At 44.2% G+C, this 20,972-nt stretch overlaps 1 protein-coding gene across 1 annotated transcript in view; it reads right to left on the bottom strand.

Annotated features, from left to right (window-relative positions):
• Window positions 1–825: 825 nt before the first annotated feature.
• The window catches only part of TTC21B (tetratricopeptide repeat domain 21B), a 50,947-nt gene continuing 30,800 nt past the window's right edge, over window positions 826–20,972 (bottom strand). Inside the window, exons 17-30 of the mRNA XM_044418429.1 lie at window positions 19,990–20,100; window positions 18,708–18,846; window positions 17,613–17,719; window positions 16,459–16,647; window positions 16,216–16,326; window positions 15,919–16,000; window positions 14,066–14,216; window positions 12,376–12,537; window positions 11,720–11,915; window positions 10,384–10,608; window positions 9,905–10,025; window positions 6,832–6,899; window positions 6,430–6,515; window positions 826–1,612 (exon numbers count right to left, since the gene is read on the bottom strand). Coding sequence (XP_044274364.1) covers window positions 6,438–6,515; window positions 6,832–6,899; window positions 9,905–10,025; window positions 10,384–10,608; window positions 11,720–11,915; window positions 12,376–12,537; window positions 14,066–14,216; window positions 15,919–16,000; window positions 16,216–16,326; window positions 16,459–16,647; window positions 17,613–17,719; window positions 18,708–18,846; window positions 19,990–20,100 — 1,740 coding nt within the window. The 3' untranslated portion in view covers window positions 826–1,612; window positions 6,430–6,437. The remainder of the gene's footprint in view (window positions 1,613–6,429; window positions 6,516–6,831; window positions 6,900–9,904; window positions 10,026–10,383; window positions 10,609–11,719; window positions 11,916–12,375; window positions 12,538–14,065; window positions 14,217–15,918; window positions 16,001–16,215; window positions 16,327–16,458; window positions 16,648–17,612; window positions 17,720–18,707; window positions 18,847–19,989; window positions 20,101–20,972) is intronic.

Here is a 20,972-nt window from a genome sequence, read left to right as displayed (position 1 = left end):
ATCCCAAAATGGCCATTGGAATAAAAACAAAAACACAATACACAGAACAAACACTGGTTGTTTATAATGTCTGTGGTTCCCATTATGGTTCTAGATAAAGAAACATGACCCTACAAATCAAGAGGGACTTCAGAATAAGAGTTCCACCAGCTGAGGAAGGAGCTTCACAGTGCAATCCTGTACATAGCTACTCAATCCAACTAACACAATGGTACTTACCCTGCATTAAGAGACTAAAGGATTGCAATCTTACTCAGCAAACTGAATTAAAAGGAACTTACCTCTGAGTACGCTGAGCTGCCTAGAGAGGTGGTGGGCTCTCCCACACTACAGACATTCAAAAAGCTAGACAGCCAAATGAGTGGGATGGTATAACATGGTGTCCTGCAATAGCAGGGGGTTGGACTCAATCGCCTTCATGACCCCTTCCAACTTTACTATTCCACCATTCTGTGATATAGAGGATTACATTGTTAAACAGAACCTTAAAAAGCATCTGTAAAGAAAAAATGGGCCATTCTAAGTTGATGCAGCAAGCCAGTTTACTTTTTACTTGAAGACAAACAATCCATTTATCTGTCTAGATTTGCAAGAAATTAAAAAGCAGCAACAACCAACAAAACTAAATAAAGAGTGTGGCGGCAGTGCCTGTGGTTCTCTATCCATGAATCAGAGGAAGTACCAGCCAAAAAAGGAACCTGCGGTTAGCCACAAGAGCTGTCATGAAGAAACCATGACATTAGTGCCTCTGGAAACTACAATCAAGTTTAATATGATTGGAGAGCAGGATACCATCACCCCCAAGTTATGGGAAACAAAAATAGATTTGAGTGTATACATGCATTTTATTTATGACTCCAACATGTGCCTTTCTGATTAAATGTACAGGACAGCCGATACGAAAATTACAAAATCTGTGGGACAATTCAGAAATTCATCTAATAAGAACAACACTAAAATCAGAAGCAGTAAAACCAAACAGAAACATTAAAAGCTTACCAGCAGCAAATTCAACCAGGGAAAGCTATTCTAAATAATATTTTTATCTGACATCTTAAAGTGGACAGTAGAAGTGCCAAGAGCACTTCTGTAGGTATTTATTATTTATTAGGATATTTCTAACCTGTCCGAAACATCTCTGGATGGCTTCAAAATGTCTTCAAAAGGGATAGTATTAGCACAATTCATGATTGTATCTTGAACAACATTTTCCCCCAGAAAACCTGGTTCCGGTAGCCTGAGACCTGCTTCTGCTGTTGTTCAGGATGGGTTACTCAAGAGCAAAAAGCCTTGCCCAGCAACAGCCAGAGAAGTTCCGAGGCACTCCAGCTTTGGATTCAGGATAATCCACTGCCATCCCTGGAAAGGTATCTTTCAAACTTTTAGCCTCTGGAGGCCCAATTGTAGCTTCCCCATCTGGGCTTGCTTTCCTGTTGTGTGACTGCAAGAGTTCAGAACCGCTTGTTCCAGCTTTGGTGGGAAGTCTAGCCATGTAAGTACAGTCCTTCCCTCAAGTGCCAACAAAAAGGATTGCTGCCCAGCTCTCTTGTGGTTCCTTATTTCCAGTGGTCGCTTTCATTTTGAGAAGGCAGAAACGGTTCACACTAAGGACCTGGAAGAGGAAGAAAACAAGGACTACAGAGGGACACATGAAATAATAGAATCTCTCTCTCCCTCCGCGTGTGTGTGTGTGTGTGTGCTTACTGAGGTCTCCCTATAGCTGTAAGTGGCGATGTGACCAAAAACACACCGGTTAGCCATCTTGCTCCACCTGTGTTTTGAAACTAATTGCTGGAAAACTCACAAGGTCATCCTTCTCTTCCCTCTTCCAGAAGGCTTAGAACTCAGATCTGCTTAGCTCCAGCCCCAGTGGTGTTCTAGGCCCCATAACCCATCCTGTGTGCAAGAGACATCAGGCACTTCATAGGCAAGTGCCCTCCCCCCTGGATCCTATGTATGGAACGGTGCAGTACAGTCTCTATTTGCTTAGATACTAAGTTCCTTATATGCTTAGTGTGCTGTTGTAAGAGCTGAGAAATCCCCTGGCAGCACTCATAGAGGGATCAGAGGGGCAATCCTATGGTGCCCTGGCTCTGGGTGAGGGGCAGCAGCAGGAAAGGTCCTGGAGTCTCTGGGCTGAGACTCAGAAATTGGAGCCTCTACCCTGCTCCCTAACAAGCAACACAGAAAAGATTACTGGCTACCTCTTTGAGGACAGCAGTCAGCATAGCCTGGGAAGAAAGGGGTGTGGGGCTGGTCAGGGAGAAGGTAGGGGGTGCTAATTTTACCCTGCATCTGAACAGGGCTCCAGCCTCCTCTGTTCCCCTTCTGCAGTGCTTCATCTAGTTCTCTGAAAACACTTGTCTAGATGAAGCTCATGGTTCAAGGTGCAGATACTGCAACTCATAAGCCTCTGAGTTCAGAGCACTGGATTGGCCCCTAAACTTAGGCAGAAAACTTAGGCCTCTAACACCCAGTCAGCATGCTGAAAATTGTAGCCCTTTTTCTATCTAAATGTGCACAGGATCACATCTTAATCCACATATGACAGTTTTACATGTGCCTTTCTATGCTTGTGTACCCAGTAAGGCAATCAGTTTAGAAACGGAAACTGTGTATGTGTGTCACTGGGACAAATCTGCTGAGATGTGCTACTGCCGAGGTTAAAAAATCGTTTTTACAAATGGCTCTCAGACCCTGTGTAGGGATCACACGCACCTGGAGAAGACGCACATTAACAGCTTTACGCATTTACACCAGATGGCATAAGAAACCAATCTTCTAAGCTAGTGAAAACTTGTTCAGGTTTTATAACTGAAAAAGTAGTCATTTTGCCACATCAATCTCCTTCTAAATGTTCCACAACAAGCATGGAAAGCAGTATGATTTCTTTCCTCACCCTTCTTCTGTGTCTAGAAGAGAATACTTGACTTTGTGCTGGAGGCAAATAGGCAAGTGCGCTAGGGAAATACAAGGAAGAGAACTGCATTTTACTGCCACCCCAGTAAAGCTGCTTCAAAACTGCCAGGAGTTCGCTACTGGAACATGGACCTAACAATAGCACCATCACCAAGGGAACGAAAGTATTGCATTCTGCTTTGTTAACCCTCAACTCATACCTCCCATCTCTAGCACAGGAGCACAGTGCTGGCATGAGAAGGTTAACTGCAGCGCAGAACTATTCTCAGGTCCACTCAGTCACATGGCAAATATAAGATCATACTGATTTCCAGCTGCTCCAGCTTCACTTGAATCGAATGCTGAAACTAGCACATTCTGCAGATAGCCACAAATGGATTCCCACATGCTAAGGCAGCAGGAAAGTAACATGACCAGCGGTCTTCTTGCTCCTGACACACAGTGAAAAGCAACCAGTTATGTACAAGCCCTCCTCGCAAGTATTTTGCAATAAATGATGCCTGCTGTAAAAGCTGTTTAGTGCACATATCACTGTTTGAAGTGCATGTGAATGTTGCCATGTACGTCCCGCTATATTTACAGTTTCTTCCCATCTTTTTTCTTTATGCTACCCCACCCAGACCTCCTACAAAAACGCACGGAAGAGAAGCAGCAAGAACAAAATGCTTGTGTACTGGCAGCTGTTTTCCTTTTCAAAAAACCTGCACATTTGGCAGGGGACACACACATTTTGGACTAAAGGCTACATGTAATATTACAAGCATTCCATGGACAGCTAAAACTGCAGCCTCTCAAGGTAGATGCCTGGAAATTATTCAAGGTTACACAGACAATTATCACTAAACAGGGACAGTTCTTTGACACAACAGTCCAAAAACGAATTACACAAATTGATAACAGAGGCATTTGGCAGATGTTTTAATAAATAGATGGAATACCAGGTGCAAGGAACGATTTGACCTTGGACAGAATTTATCCAAGTGATTTAAGTTAAGATGATTGTATGTGGGAAACTGAAGCTTAAATTCTCCCATTCAGTTAAAGTTCATACTGTAATGAAGAATACTGTCTCTGCACCCACTTTCAGAATGGTCACGAGGCTAAAATACTACCCTGAAGATCTTGAAAGGAGGACAGGAAAGAAAAAGATGCAATAGAACATGTAAATACAACCTTACGAAGTCACTGGGACAGTTATACATTGACCTGACACCACAACCCATTGTAGGCGACTAGACACAACAGGTTGCATTGTTAGGTGAACCTGGACCACTTTCCACTTTCTTCATGAATAAGCCAAATCATGGCTTGTTCTAGGAGGTATCCGAACACTGCTAGGTTGTTGTGGCAACCAAACTCGGGAGAGCAATTTTATCATGGGTTGCTGAGACTAGCTACAGATGTAAATCAGCAAGCACAGCAACTGGTCCCCATCCACTTTGATTTTGAACATTCTTGTTTCTGCTGCTGCCAGTAACAGCCCTTCCATCATTGCCCAAATGGCACTTTGATTTGATTGGCCCAATGGTGTGATTATCATTGGTTTACCACCTTTCTTTTTGACGTTTCTGAAAATTGTGCAGATATGTTTGTACTTATTATTTCTGTTGTAAGTGCACAAGAGTACAGTTGCAGTTGAAATGTGAAGTTTTGCCTGGTCAATTTCCTTCTATAGCTCAGCTGTTAAGGGGGCAGTGAAACAGAACAGGTAACAAACAAAGACATTGACAAGGTAAACTGCAAATAGGCTAATTTGTTTGCATCTGACAAGTTCTGGGTAAAAAATAATACTAAGGGACAGAAGGAACTCATTTGCACTACCATACTGCATTTACATTCCATCTTTTTTCCTTTTGTGAGGAACCCAAGGCAGCTTACATAGCTCCATCTTGTCCTCACAACAACCCTGTGAGATAGGTTTGGGTGAGAGTCTGTGACTAACCCAAAGTCACCCAGTAAGCTTCATGGCTGAGTGGGGACTAGAATCTAGATTCCCAGTCCAACACTGTAACCACCACATCACACTAGCTTTCATGACAGAAAAGCACCAAAAATGGGGAGAACAGCATGAGAAGTAACACACTAAAAGTGTGTGGGGGCACCATCTCCCACCTAGCAATGCACCTCTCCTGATTTAAGGTGTTGAACTGAAAGTTCTCAGTGGCTTCCACCTTTGCAACATTTCCCTGAATCTGAAAGCTGAGCCATTAGAAAAATAAAATGCTAGAGAAAAGAAGGATGTATTAAGCTTGATCTTGGTCTCTAGAAAAGAGAAACACCAAACTATAGTATAAGTAGTCCCTGGGTTATGAACATCTGGGTCATGAACTACCCACACTTAGGAATGTGTGATCTGCTATAAAGCCTATATGACTATCTCTTGAAAAAGCCATGAATATCTCTGGGGAACTATGGAACACATTTGGAGATGCATCATCAGTGGCCATGTAGTTCTCTACTGATATGGTTTTTTCATGGTTTTTTCCTAGAAATAGAGAATCACTAAAGATATTCACAGCTTTTCCCTACAAATTGTCACAACTATCTCTAGGAAAGAATGCAACATGTTTGGTGATGCATCACTCAGTGGATGTGTAGTTCCTACAGTATTCACAGCTTTTCATTTTGTGGCACCTGGACCCTAGACTGCAGTGGTAACATCCACCCTCCCACCTGAATCAAACGCTGACTCTCCAGCACCAGGTCCATCTGCATCATCATCAGTTAATCTTAGGGTTCATGTTAACTCAAGAATCTTCTAAACTGTTTTAAGAACTGTGTCTTTTGGTTTTTTTACAATACTGTATAGCCACACAGATACAGATTCTCTCTTTACAGCACCAGTTGTTACATTATTACTATTGTATTATTATCATTATTACACTGCAGTTTTGTTTTAAGATGTTTTAGTGAACATAGAAGTGTTTAAGTGTTTTATACGTGTAGAAAGGTAAAATATATACAAAAATGAAGACAAACTTTTGGCTTACTCATGTGATCCGACTTACATACAAATTCAGTTTATGGACTTTCTCGGGAATGGAACTCGTTCCTAACTGGGGAACTACCCGTAGCTAAAACTGAGTGACACAGATTGCGGTGGTAGCACCACACCTCTCTTTGAGAATTCTGAGTTTACACACTATGTATCCCTCCAAATAAATCCCCCCTACAAGGGTGAAGAAACCGTGGGTGTAGCTGAACATTTTCTCTGAGGAGTTCTGAGGTGCAGAGATCCTCAAAAAAAGTTCTGATTGTGTCTACGGTTCCCTTACACTGTGCTGATTTTTTTGCATCACAGCCAATCCTGCAGCTAAATAGTAGCAGACACTAATTATCTTCTGTATTTACTGAAACTTCCAAAAGAGAGATACATCTAAAAAATAGTCTCTACTCTCCACATTTCCTCATTGGTAACACAGAGCATCTTCAACCGCACAGATCTCTTTCTGGCCCCTTCTCTACTCCCCTCCCTCGGTAATCCCCGCCACAATTGAAATCAATGCATACAATATAGCTCAAGTCCTGATAGATGCGCGTGCCTTATCGAGTATTTCTTTCCTGATCTTCGGATAATTTGGATGTGCTTCTAGTACCTGTTGAAAGGGGAAAAATAATAATAAAACAGCTGAAAAGTGATACCACAGTCTAAAACTGGAAGTTATTAAATAGTTCTATTGATATAGATTTAAAGCTATTTTACAACAGCATTTCACCATGTAACATAAATATTCAGGAGGTTGTGTCTGGTTATATAATTTCAGTTCCATCATGGAAAAGAGATTTATTCAACCAGCTTCTCCCAAATATATAAAATAATACAATATCTAGGGTTTTTTATTAGTTGCTTAAGAGTGTATTGTGACTCTTAAATACCATCTAAAACAATCATTCAATCATTATATAACTCACCTTATGGCAAACATTGATTGCATCAATGTGTCTCTTGGCTTTCAGGTAATTAAAGGCCAATTTGAAACCTGCAGAAACAACATGTCACATTTTTGGCACAAGAGAAAATTTTCATGCCTTCATATACAGAAGCAGCTTTGTGTTTTCAGGTCAGCTTAGGATTTTACAAGTAGGACAGACATAGCGTGTGTGCAGTTACTTATTCTTCTACTTACCTTTTACAATTAGGGTCAAAACAATATCAGCTAAAATGAGAAGAGATACACATAACTCATTACCCACCATCTTCTTGGGCTTGCCTCCCTCAAAACCAGCACATCCGTCTTAGTGTACAGAGCTCCATCTCCAGAGACAGGAGATAAAGGTGAAATAACAGGTCTGGTTTCATACATATGTATTTCTTTTCACAAAAGGTGGGCGGGGGGGAGATCCTGTCACAATTTTACAATATGAGGAAACTAACAGGAATTTGCCAAAACCAATGGAGCAGGGAGAAGATGAGTCAAGGCCAAATGCAAGGGCGTAACTTTCCCTTTGGAGCAGCAACTACCTCCCGGAGGAGGTTTAACCCACTTCTTTCTAACTTGGTTTTTAAATTGTTGCTATGGTTTTGAGAGTTCTGCAATGTTTTTATTTAATTATAGCTTTCATTTGCTGCATTTTTATAAGCCACCCTAGTGACCTTTGAAATGGTGGTACAGAAGTACAGCGAACAAGCAAAATACAGAACAGTAAGTTTCCCCTCTTTTGCCTTTCCCCTGCACGATCCACTCACCAACATCTTCTGGCGGCATGGAGCTGGTTTTGTGGCCACCTGGCACAAACAGCCCAAGCGGAGAGCCTCAGTGGGTCTTTCCAGGCTCCGCTGCACAGAATGGCCTCAGTTGCTCCTATGCTGAAGTGCCTAAGCCGAGAGCTTCCCACACTGGGCTCCAGGAAATGGAGGACTGCTTAAGCCAAATGCCTCCCGTGAAGGCATGTCTGAGAATAGTTACACTCCAGCAGCAGGTATACAGCTCCCACAATGGCTTCCAGGGCTGAAGGGGATGCAGCGTGCTCTCCAGTCCAATCCCAATCAGAGGAGGGTGGCTGGCTGGGAGCAGGGAGTGAACACAGGAAACCTTATCCTCTTGGTCAAATCCAAATTACGGTGCGTGGGAGGCTGGGGAGGGGCCTGCTTCATCTCCTTTTAGGTGCTGCAGCCCTCACAAAGGGTTGGGGTAGGCTGAGGAGAAGGAGGGCAACTTGAGCCCCCCTAGATATTTTCGTCTTCAGGGGCCCTTATTTCCACACCACTGAGTATGCTGGGTATGGCTGATGTGATACATGGCCCTCCAGATGCTTTGCTCACCCTTGAAGCCTACAGGGAGAGGGAACTGAGCTCAGAGACTGTGTGGCAGAGCTCCTTCTTCCATCCCACAAACGCTTACATTATAAAGAGGCATTGCTTCTCATCTCAAGCAGAAGTGGTTTCCCTTTAGCTTAAAATCTTTTCCGAACTGAAGAGAGCAAACTATACCTTCAGGGTGGGGTCCTTCTGGTTAAGGGTCAGTCACTTGGAGCATCCGAGGCCTCTCAGCTGGTGCACCCTTTTAACCTGACTTAATGCCCTCAGATTAATAATGTTAGATCTGCCACTCTTCATATCAGTTTGCTCACTAAACTTTCTCACATAGCTTGAGGCTGTCTGATTCTAGGCGACTAACTGAATTATCTCTGGGTCCACTTGCGTTGGCATTTCAGCTGTGGATTCTGGCCCTACCTCTTCATCTCACTCAGAGTCTGATTCCACAACCTTGGAATACTTTTTTTTATCGGAGGAGTGACCCCAGTCCCTACACCAACATTGTCTGGCAGCATAACGTAAGCATTCCCATGCAGTCTTCAGCCTCTTTAATTTCACGGAAGCAGCAGATTCCTCCCCAAATTGAGATTTCTCTAGCTACTGGGAAGAAGGGATTATCTGTTTCTGTAAGGAGTCACCCCATCCTCTTCCTACTTCTATCTCATCTCTACACTAATAAGTGGCATTGTGCCAAAGGCAGTCTTCTGCCAAGAACTGAAAAACATGCATCAAGCTCCATAGCCTTTATTTCAGCTAAGTTTCTTCTCATAGTTGCAATGTTTAGCCAGTTTAGCCATGTCTATAAAAATCTTACAATCAAATCAATATATGGCCCCCATTAATTAAATAGCACATTTTTTAAAAAAAAATGTAGATGCACAAGTACTTATAAAGCCAAGGGATGAGGACCATTCTGGAAGAGGGATTTTCCTTCTCACACAATTGATATACTGGTGTCCATCCATACATTCTATTAAAATACAGAAGATTTTTCTTCTTCAGAATGATCCATTTATATACAAATCTATGCAGATTTAATCATTTGATTAGCATTGATTCAAATGGACCTGATTAATTACTTACAGCACGTTCTGTGCACATCTCCTGAGAAATAGATACACAAGTGTGTATAGGAATAATAATGCTTTGGCTGGATGAAAGTCTCTCTCTCTTCCAATATACCTAGGCACCATTCTCAAACTCAACTGATCTCAGACAAGCATATTCAAATAATTTCAATTCTGTTAGAGCGCCCTGTCCATTAGAAGTACCCAGCTGAATGCAATAGCAGCTAAAGCCGCCCCGAGGCTTCGGCGAATGGGGCGGCATAAAAAAGTTTTAATAAATACATAATAAATAATAAATAAAGCTACAGGATTTGGAAAAATGTCTCCCTCAGGCCCTCTCTTGGCAGGCACATGCCCAGGTCTCCTCTTCCTTTGGCCAGTGTCAGAGCATTTGCTCTGCATGCAGAAGGTCCAAGGCTCAATCCTACAGTGCTGCCCAGTTTTGCAGGATTAGAGCATCAGATGATGTGATCTCCTTTGCTGGAGATGCTGAAGAACAGCTGCCTGTCTGAGTGGCCAGTGCTGGATCAGAAGGACAGACAGTTTGGCTTAACACAAAATGAGTTTCCTGCCTGGTTCCATCATCACTGAGGGACTGTCTGCTTAGCCAGCATGTCCCCCACTCTGGAAAATGATGAGCAGACACTAAGGATGAACCTACCTATTGCCGGATTTGTTTGGTTTCCATATTTCCAGGCCATCTCGTAGTTTGCAGCTGCATCCTTGTACGCTTGTTCCTTCTCCATGATATATCCCATATATTCATACGCTTTGCAACAGGACTGAATGGAGAGGGGAAAAGAAGCAGTTCTACAACAACAGAACTTTAAAGTACCGGTTCTGTTAGTCCATTAAAAAAAAGCAAGTTAAAATGTGCGCCTTTTCCTGGCACTGCATGGAAATGGAAGGTCACCGCTCATCACTAGTCCCCTCACTGCTAGCCAGAAGAGGGAGCAGTGAGGGCCAGAGTCCTTGGTGGAAGAGCCAAAGGCTGTGACTATGCTAATTCCTTCCCACAGCTGCAGTCAGGAATCTGTGAGGCAGCCTCACCTCGCCAGCTTTCCATACAGTTAGTCATATTAATGAGAAGACGACTTGGGGGCTAGGAAAACATTAGCAGAAAAGATATGAGATTTTTACCCTGTTGTGCCGAAGGCACCGTTTTAATAATTCACCAGCCATGTCATATTTTGAAGACTGAATGTAAATGTCAGCAAGAAGAAGCCAACTTTTTTCAAACTCTTCCGCATCAATGGAATTCCAGTTCATTTTTGAAATCCGCTTCAACTGGTTCCTGGCTCGTGGGGTTTGTTTTAAGATCATGTACGCTGTAGCCATTCCCAAAAGTGCTGGGACATGATCCTTCTGGAAGAAATATGACAAGTGGCCCATGACAATTCAGGAGGTGAACAGAACTTGGTAAAAGAACCAGCCATCCCAAAAGACCTGTATTGTACATGGTTGATAGCAAGTAGAGCCAGATGTAGAAACCTGTACATTCAAACCTGTAAATTCAACCATGCTGTCAGGGGCCACCAGCTCCCCGAAGGAGAGAAGGTGCCACCTGTAATGAAATGAGCACACATGCGCTTTGCTAGATCTTTGAAAACCAAGTTCTCCAGGCTCAGGCAAGAATGAGGGCTACGGTTTGCTCCCATCAGCCTCTTACATGTACAGGATGGCTGTATGTGAAGCAATTCTTCCTCTCCATCATATCCAGCAAGGGGTGTGGTACAAGTGATCCGTGCACAGAAGTTCATTTTTGCAGCCTTTGGATACATGTGTATGGGCTAAATCCAACATTATGTGCACATCTGTTTAATTGTGACACTGGTGCTTCCTTTCTCTCCTCCTCTGACCCTCCCCTTACATAAACTCTCCATCCGCTCTGGATGTTTCCCTAGTCCTCCAAAGATGATTTAGAGCATGGGTCCTCAAACTACGGCCCGTGGGCCGGATCCAGCCCACCATGCCCATTTATCTGGCCCGCCTCAGAGGTTTTTGACTCCCCACATCTGTGCCTGTTGCCCATTCACCGCTGCTTCACTCGCTCGGAGATCATTTTGGACTCACTCGGAGATCTCTGAGCGAGCAAGCTGCCATCTCGCTGCACGCACCCACTGCCGCCTCATCAACCTGTGCCCACGGGCACCCCCTCCTTACTGGCCTGTGCCCGCCACCACCACCTTTCAACTGGCTCCCTGTTCAAAACATTTGAGGACCCCTGATTTAGAGGGGCTGCAGGGGCTGCATTTTGATCCATTACCACCCATTACCATTCCACTAGAACAGAAAATCATTGGGTATTACTCAATCCAACATTCAGAATTAACGCATCATTCTGTTCTAAGAATTCTGAGAAGAATCATAGTTTGTTTAATAAAATAACATTGATATGTATGGAATACAATTCTTTGCAAGTACGATATCCCAACACATGGAAGTTTCAACTGCTTGAATATTTTCAATAACCTACCTCATTAACAACAATTTCTGTAAAGGCATTTAGTGCTCGCTCAACATTTGATTTTTGTTTGGTTGCCACGAGACAGTAATTTTCCATGATGCGAAGCTGCACTTGACCTTGGGCAGTCTGAGGCTTCAATTCCTTTAGGAGCTTCTCTGCCGTTCGCACAGCCAGCTGCACCGATTCTTGCTTTTCTGTAGAACTGCTGCATACAAGAGAAAGCATCAAGGTCTTACACAAAGAGTGTCAACTCAGGCTTTCGTGGGCGTAACGAGGGAAAACAGGCTCAAAGGCATACTCTTGAAGGTCTTCCGGATAGAATTGTAACAAAAGAAGAGGAAGAATGGAAATTATTTTAAGAGTGCTGGGTGGTGGCCACTGTGTATATACCTGCTAAGTCAGAGGCATTGGCGTTCCTGAAAAACCACTGCAGTTAGAACTGGTTCCTTTGGAGAAAACAGCATTCATCACGCCAAGCGGCGCACATCACACTTTTCTGATCAACACCACGATCTAACGGTGTACCAAAGGCACTGGAACCTGAATTTGGCACTCTGCCTCTCACTGGTGGGACCCAAAAATAATTTGGAGCACCGTCCACACATCACTTAAACAAGACACTGTACCAAAATACCAGGAGTCCTAAAAGTCTCCTCATCACTCACTCTGTGTCAGCATCCAGGTGTTCGAATGCTTCGCCTCCCACTGTTTCATTGTCAGGGTTCAAGCAGATTTCGATCATATTATAAACGGCGTTCTGTCCCCAGTCATTGTCCTTTCGTGCTTTGTTAAAATGTCGAAGGGCATCATTTGGTTCACCGGTGTACCTAGACAGGGAATCAGATTTACTGCTTAACTTGCATAAAGGGAAACTGAAACAAAGGGAAAATGGTGCCTTCAAACGTGTCTCGTATTTAGTTATATCAAAACCCTCCACTATGGAAAAACAAAGAGGCTGTGTATAGAGGGCTGCCCCTTGGCAGCTGGCTGACCTCAGGTGACCCCACAGACGTTCCTGCTGCAGGCTGGGAGTGCAAAGGGATGGCATGTGGGGGAAGCCCAGTGCAGCTGCTATGAGAAAGTCAAGCGCCGCTTTGGCTAGGGCAGGGTGCCAGCTGGGAGTGGGGAGGCAGCCGGAAGGCTGCAAGGCCGGCATGTTGCAGCTACCTGGAATGGAGGCTAAGGACATGTGGCAAGAACAGACTAGAACTGTTACGCAGTTGTGTATCAATAAAGGAAGAACTGACATCACTGTTACCCTTATAGTCCACTTTTTTGCCCCTTGAAAGGAACCGAAGGTGGCTTCCATCCTCCTCTTCCTCCTCTCTATTTTGTCCTCACAACAACCACCCTGTGAGGTAGGTTAGGCTGAGAGCCAACGACTGCCCCAACGAGCTTCATGGCCAAGTGAGGACCAGAACCTGAATCTCTCACAATGCAGTCCAAATACTCTAGCCATTACACCGTGCTGCCTTTTTTGCACCCTATTTGGCAAATCAAGCAGTTCAACATAAAACCAGAAGATATAACAATGCAACATGCATTTCTTGCACAAAGACAGGACAATGTCAATTCCAACATTTTTTTCAAACAACTAATGTTTCGTAGGTTTGCAGCAATTTCACTACTCAAGATCACATTATCCCAACCACCGATTCTCAGAGAGAGATACAGATCTAGCAAGTTTGCCAACCCCTCCTATAACCACCGTATTGCTGTCTTGTGCTTTGTATACATCCAATCAGCACTGGGCCTGAGGCACACCACTGCTCCCCCCATAGCCTTGATCTTCCAACAATACACATCACTCTCCTGTTTGTATTAGCCCAGCAGCAATTAGCCCAGCAGCACAGGGAGCATGCTGGCATAGTGCCAGCGCCAAAAGGATGTTGAAATGTGTTACATACCATGTACTAAGCAGGTCTCTTTACAGCTGTGCTCTCTGACACTTAGAATGTGGATCCCAGGAGAGGGAAGGAGAAACGAAGGACAAGCCACAGGTGGAGGATCAATGGAACTGAGGTAGCCAGACAGCTGGACGTGAAAAGGGAGAGTGTCTAAAGCTGGGGAAATTTCTCAGCCAGGGAGACAAGAGGCAGCTGGAAGGTCCAGGGGGCCAAGAAGCAAGCTGTTGTGGAAGAATGAGTGGCTGTGGGCCAGGGATGCTCAGGTAGGGGGCCGAACAAAGAAAATCAGTACCTGGGATTCACAGACCAAGTAGCAGGGACTAGGCATTAACTCTGGTGCTGACATGTCCAGTGAATGCAACATATCTGTTTGCTCAACTGATCTTTCAGGAAAGTAAGATGAGGCAAGTATTCTGACTTGCACCATCTCAGCAACAGTCACACCTACCAAAGATACAGTCCTTTGCAATAATGGAAACCTGGATCAAGTTTTGTCCTGGGAGAATGTTTCTCAGCCATTGCAAGGAATCTTGGAACTTCCTCTAGTTTTCCAGCTCTTCTTAAAAGATCAATCAAACGTGACAGTGTTGCATAATTATCTGTCAATGTAAGAATTCTGTGCTTTAAAGAATTCTGGGCAGCTTTTAAAAATTTTTAGACATGCAACAGCAGCAAACATAACCATACAAGGATGCTAATAAATCCAACAGTGCAGACCAGGGGTCCTCAAACTTTTTCAATAGGGGGCCAGTTGAAAGGCGGCGGCTACACGCGCGGGCCGGTGAGGGGAGGTGCCTGGGTGCGCGGGCCGGTGAGGCAGCGTCGGGTGCGCGTGAGGTGGTGTTGGGCGCGCGTGGCGGCAACTCGCTTGCTTGGAGATCTCCCAGCAAGTTTGCGTTCAAAACCATCTCCGAGCAGGCAAGCAACTAGCGAGCGCGCATGCATGGGGGAGGCGGGCGGTGGTGGCTTGCTCACCCAAAGATGATTTTGAAGTCGCTGGGAGGTCCCCAATGAGTCCAAAACCATCTCCGAGTGAGCAAGCGGCACGCAGACAGCGGCGTGGGCCGGATGAAAGGGCATGACAGGCCGGATCCATCCCGCGGGCCGTAGTTTGAGGACTCATGGTATAGACCAGGGGTTGGCAACCCACAGCTCCAGAGCCGCATGTGGCTCTTGACTGCCTCTGCTGCGGCTCCGTCGCTCACGGCACAGCCGCCGCCGATCCCCGGCCCGTGCCGGCACAGCGTTTGGATAAATCGAAGAAAAGAAAAGTTCCTGAAGAAAACCAAACGTTTAATGATACGTGGGTAGATTCATTTGCTTTTACTGCTGACGAACTTATGGGGTTTGCTGTTTAATGCATGCAGCCCTTTAGCACTGACTTTGACTCTTCAGGAAGCTGTTCTCCTATTCAAAATATATGAAAGGAGTCCTACTAGTTTATAATGTAAACTAGTTTATAATGTAAACTATGTAGTGACTAAACAAGAGCTGCAGCTAAATCATAATGAAGATATACATAGCATTAAGGTAAAAAATGATATATGCAGTGTTATCTTCATTTTAGATGGCAAAAGGGTTTTGCAGCTCCCGGTGTTTTCTTTTGTGTGGGAAACGGGTCCAAATGGCTCTTTGAGTGTTAAAGGTTGCCGACCCCTGGTATAGACGGTTAAAATCACACAATTCCACCATTGCATGAAGAGAAGGAGGGGTCACCATGCTGGCCCCATCCATTTGGTCGCATTCCCACTGCCCTTTGCTTGTGGCAGGAGATCTCAAGTGGGGAGACGGGCTTCTCATGTGCTTTAGAGGCCTGCCTGGAGGAGATGCACTGGAGCAGAAGAGGCGAGGGAGCCGGTCAGCCTTCCTCCCTCATATACCCACACGAGCACCTCTGATCTGTATTTTGTATCATATTCATTTTATATAGCATGGAAATAGTTTATGTATTCTATAACACACACACACACACACACACAGACACTCTTTATGAGATGTAGTCTCGGAATCATGCTCAGAAAGATGGCTGTCTTACCTCTTTCTATATATTTATTTATGCCACTATTATGCCACCCATCAGTAAAGTCCTGCGGGAAGTTTATAAAAATTTCTTTATTTTCTAAGTTTAGGGGATAGATTGCATTTTTTCAGGCACACTTTTGTGTGATGCTTCTTTATAAGGAAAACGGAAATATTTTTTTTGGAAAGAAAATATTGGATGCTTAAGATTTGTATTTATTAATATGTTTCTTTAGCACATTGATTTTTCTAGCAAGAGCAACGAAAAGATCCAAGGCTCACCAGGGTTGCGATCCAAGAGCTGCTGGAAATGAAAGACTGCTTGTTCATAGTCCTGCTTCCTGAACATAAGGTCAGCCATCATCTGCAGGTGAAAAAAAGCAGCGGATGAGCTAAATAGAAAGCATGGCAAGACCTTTTCCGCAATGGTTTAGCCATGTTTTCAATGGCCATTCCGGGTAGTGAATCAATCACTGGATAAATTCCTTGTCAAATGTCTTCTGCTGGGGGCCTTTGAAGGTAGAGAGAAGTGCTAACAGGATGCATCCCTGCATGGGATGTTGCAGGAGTGTAACTCACCATTGCAGCTGTGGCATTGTCCGGATCATTCCTCAGCAAGAGGGCGCACTGACGCTGGCAGGTGTCCACATCATCGTGTGCGAGGTACAAGCGTGCAAGTTCCAGCATCACCTACGGATTAAAAGACAGAGGTCTGTGCCCTCATCAACAGTTGCTCATGGTTTAGGTCTGTGACAAGTATCCCAACAGCCGGGCTTAGCCCAGTCAGGGAGAAAATGGTTAATCTCGGTGGGCTCAGCTGACCTTGTGGTCTGTCTCACAATGAACAAGCGCTTCCTTGTAAAATTTAATTGCTTTCTCATAGTTCTGCTGGGCTGCGGAATGCTTTGCTATCTCTGCACATATCTCAGCTGCCAGTCGCTTCTGCCCGGGAACAGCGTCTGGCTGCTCCAGCTGAATCCGTTTCAGCACCTTGGTCTGCAAGTCTCGAGCCTGGTGGGGGAAATGCAAAGAAAATGCTTTACCCAAGGAAATCGTATGTGAAGGAGCTGGGAGAGGACCTGCACCAAGTTGTGCATTTTAAGAAGACTTATTTCTGTTGAGTCAAGATACTTGTAGAATATGTCCTTTTTGTCTTGATTTATGCAATGTAAGAAGCTTCTAATATGGAGTCTGCCTAACTCCGTATGTCCACACCAAGGGAAGGTAATCCAGTCTCCAACCCCCATAATTCCTAACCATTGAACATACTGCTGGGGCTTATGAGCACTGAAGTCCCAAACATTTGGATGGCACTAGATGGCCTACCATGACTGGCAGTATCTCTTCAGGATTTCCACCCAAAGTCCTTCCCACATCTGGCTGGCCTAAGCATGCCACCCTGGCCTATTTGTCTGCAAAGCGCCCTCTACCATTCAGCTATAGTGTCTTCTAGGAGTCTGTAATGAAAGGCTGAGTTAACTCTTGAGGTGGACTAATGGGGGCAAACGGAATGACAGTGATTCCCTGTTGCCTAACCTTTCTTGACGGCCTGGGCAGTCAAAGGTCTGTAATGGAGAGATACCATGACTACGGTCACAGAGGGCAGTGGTTGTTTGCAGGATTGCATGGGGGGTCCCCACGCACGCAATTCATAAGCCTTCTTACCAGATTAATCGTTCTGTCAATGCCAATGGTGCAACTGATCATTTTAAATATTATCTTTTCTACTGCCGTCACTCTTCTACCACCAAAAATGCTGAAGTGTCAATATTTTATTATTTATCTAGTGCCATATATGTCCATGGCACCTTCTGAAGAACAGGAGAGAGAAGCCACAACCCTCTGGGGTTAACGACTTAAAGAAGACACAGAGAGACAAGAGAAAATGGGGAGGAAAATGGAGGCAAGGGTAGGCAGGTGAAGGATACGTGATTATGTCTGTTCCCTGAACTCTGGCTTACTTGATATGTCTTTACCTGCTGTAATGAAACAACAGCATCTTCGGTCCTCTCCATTTTGCTGTACGCCTTTGCAAGGAGCACCTGGTAACGGGTATCTTCCATCAGAGCAGACAAATCGTTTCCTGCAAAAACAGGAAGAGGTGCGATGTGATACAGAGCAACAGGGATGAGGCGGTGGGTTGTCAAGGACGGGAGAAGAAGCAAGGCCACTGATACATGGCCGTGCATGCAAGTGTTAGGGGAAGATATGCTACAGTCCAACTGAAAGCAATTAACTTAATTTGATCTGATCTTATCAAAAAGAAGGTGATGGAAGCATTGCATTCTCTCGCCTTCTTTTTATCAGCGATGTTTAGCTGGATCATTTAGGATCAAAACAGTATGGAGCCAAGGAGGATTTAATGGGCAGTATAGAAGAGTGGTCTGATTTCTTTCTCCTCTTCAAAATGTACAAGCTGGGCAGGATAGCAGCCTATGATAATCAGACTCAAAGAGACATTCAACAAACAATGAATGAAAAGTAAATAGTCTACATAAATTTTTGTTAAACCATTTTAAAAGGCCTTTCCAGTTATGACAGTCATCAAAACTTAAAAGACCAGATCCAACCTGCATTTCTAGCTCTATACAGTGGTCTGCAATTCTAGGTCTCCTACAACTCAGGCTGCCTGAGGCTTGCATTTGCTCAGGCAGCATTGACTGGTATTGAATTTGTCTTTGTTTAATCCTGTGCATGGAAAGAAAATGCAGCAGAAGGAGACTTAGAAAGAGAAATGGAAGCTGAGATTGTTACACTGACATTATTACTGGGATGTATCCCAAGTTCCCGTAAATAAAATCTCAAGACCCGATGGGTGGAGTTCCACTTCAAGAGCAATGTTCCTGATGCCAACTAAGAGAGAGGCAAAACTGATTTTCACCATTTCTCCTTCCCCTGCAGTCTGAAATCTGCTCAGGAAGGCTGGGGGGACCCCCCACCCCGCATGGCACACAGCAGAGTTGGAGGGGAAGGCACCCAAAAACCGCCTTACCCAGTACTCTGTCACAACCTCTGAACACACGTGGTGAGTTTATCATTTTCAAATTGGAGCAAATATGATGAATCCATACCAGGTTCATGATCTAAAATTTGCCGGAGGACTTTTTCTGCTTTTTCATATTGGTTTAATTTCAGTAACAGCTCAGCCAGGTCATAACAGAGGAAGTTCTGCTGTCCAGTTTTCAGAGCAGCCTCATAATAATTGATTGCCTTAAAAAAACAATCAGAAAACCTCCACTTTATCTGAAGTGTTATATTTGATGTTGCCAAAGCACTTACAGAAGATAAAAAAGAAAAAGTACTTGATTCACAAAGAGAAAATAATGTTTGCAAATGCTAAGACACCTTAACTATTCCATGAATAGCTATCTCTTATACAGGTTAATAGTTTAAAAGTATTAATCGAAGAATTAGTGTGTTTCTGTTACATCCAAAGTAGCATTTGTTGCGATAATAGTTAAAGGATTTTAATAAACATTCTACCGGGGTGGACAGCAGGTAGATCAGAATCTATTGGCAGATCTCTGGTTGGTCTGATATTGATCGGCAAAGGCTTCTGATTCCCAATTGTCTAATAATTGCAACCATTGAAAAGCATTAATCTAAAGTAGGTTACTGAAACAGAACAGTTCAGGGAAAGCAGGAGTGGGTTTTTGTGTACAAGGACCTATGGGCTTGCTTCTGGTCCGATCATCAACTCCTAGGCTGGCATATGCTCAGAGGCCCTCAGTTCTGATTTTTTTATGTCCACCTGCCTAAGCTACTGATTTGGCATCTTGCTCCAGCCCAGGGTCCTCAGGAGTCTAATAATAGTAATAATAATAATAATAATAATTAATAATAATAATAATAATAATAATAATAAACCAAATGGCGTTGCAGCACTACCATTTGTGATGTTGTGCTACCACAAAGCAATGGGAGTGCAATGCCATTAGGGTTTGCAAGGGCAAAAGGAAAGAAGTGCTTTTTTAATCACGCATATGTATTTCACACGCAGCGTGGTAGCGTAGATTAACTTTTTCGGGAAGTGTCACGAAAGTGATCATATCCACAGGCACGCTAGGAAGTGAATGGGTGAAATACAAGCCATTCATTCCGGGAAACCAGCTTTCTTCAACCTGCCGCTCTCCAGAGTGTGGATGACATGGAAACGTAGTGAGTCAATAGGGGCATCTCTGGCCTTCTAGTCTGAACCCTGGCTCCAGCCGGCTCCGCTCATGTAATATCCATCTCCAATCATCCTCGAGCAACACATGCAACCCTGGTTGGAGAGGACAGGAGTTGTGATCCAGGCCATCTGGGGGGAACCAGCAGGTTGGGAAAGGCCGACAGAAAGTCTTCATAACATACCTTGGAATAGTGGTGAGTCTTGACTAGGGCATTCCCAATTTTACGAGCCAACGCTCCATCTCTAGGATTCTTCTTCAACGCCTGTTCATAAACTTCTATGGCTTCTTCTGGCTAGAACATCAGCAGGTAAAATCAAAGACTCCTTAAGCATTTTATATATATATATATTAATGAATATATTAATGAAACGTAATACCAGACTGCACTTGGAAGACCTTGAATCTACTCTATGCAAATTTATTAGCCCTGAAAACAGGTAATTGCAGCAATGGTTTAACAAATGGTCACCAAACTCAGCTGATCAATCACCTTCAGGGAGGGAGTCAAACTGAAACTCAAAAAAAAGTGGGAGGAAGAAAACATTATTTTTTCCTGAACTTCGAACATTACCTAGAAGTGTTTGTCTAACCCAAACTGGAACAAAACTGGGGGTGGTGGCAGGGAATCAGCTTAACCCTGCAGAAGATGCATTCAGCATCAAGTATGGTTATGCTCACTGGTTTCATCAGAGTGAGCTCCTGTGCCCCTATGCTGGGTTTGATGGACAGGCTTTCCCTAGACTGAATTGCAGGGCTGCCTCTTCCCTGTGTCTGAGATTTGGACAACAAACCAGCCACAACATGGCAAGGAGGGACATGCATCTGAGGTGATACAGCTACGCAAGGCAGGTGACACCAGATCGATGGTGGTGTCTATCGCTTGGTCTTTACATATACGAGAGAAGACACATGTAAACACAGAAGAAGTAGAATATGTCTGAAAGCAAGAATTAACGAGCGCTTACGTCCGTATATGCCCGACCGCCCTTTGAGATCTGCGGGAGAGTCCCTTCTCCGGGAACCCTCCATGAAAGAAATTAGGAGAGTAAGTACTCGGAGGAGGGCTTTCTCTGCGGTGGCGCCCAACCTATGGCACTCACTCCCCAAAGAGGTCCGCCTGGCACCGTCGTTACTGGTTTTTCGGCGCCAGGTAAAGACCTTTTG

This window comes from Varanus komodoensis, unplaced genomic scaffold (genome assembly GCF_004798865.1).
Source record: "Varanus komodoensis strain SLA01 unplaced genomic scaffold, ASM479886v1 scaffold9, whole genome shotgun sequence".
NCBI classification, from domain to species: domain Eukaryota; kingdom Metazoa; phylum Chordata; class Lepidosauria; order Squamata; family Varanidae; genus Varanus; species Varanus komodoensis.
This window is presented reverse-complemented; position numbering and strand designations above follow the sequence as displayed.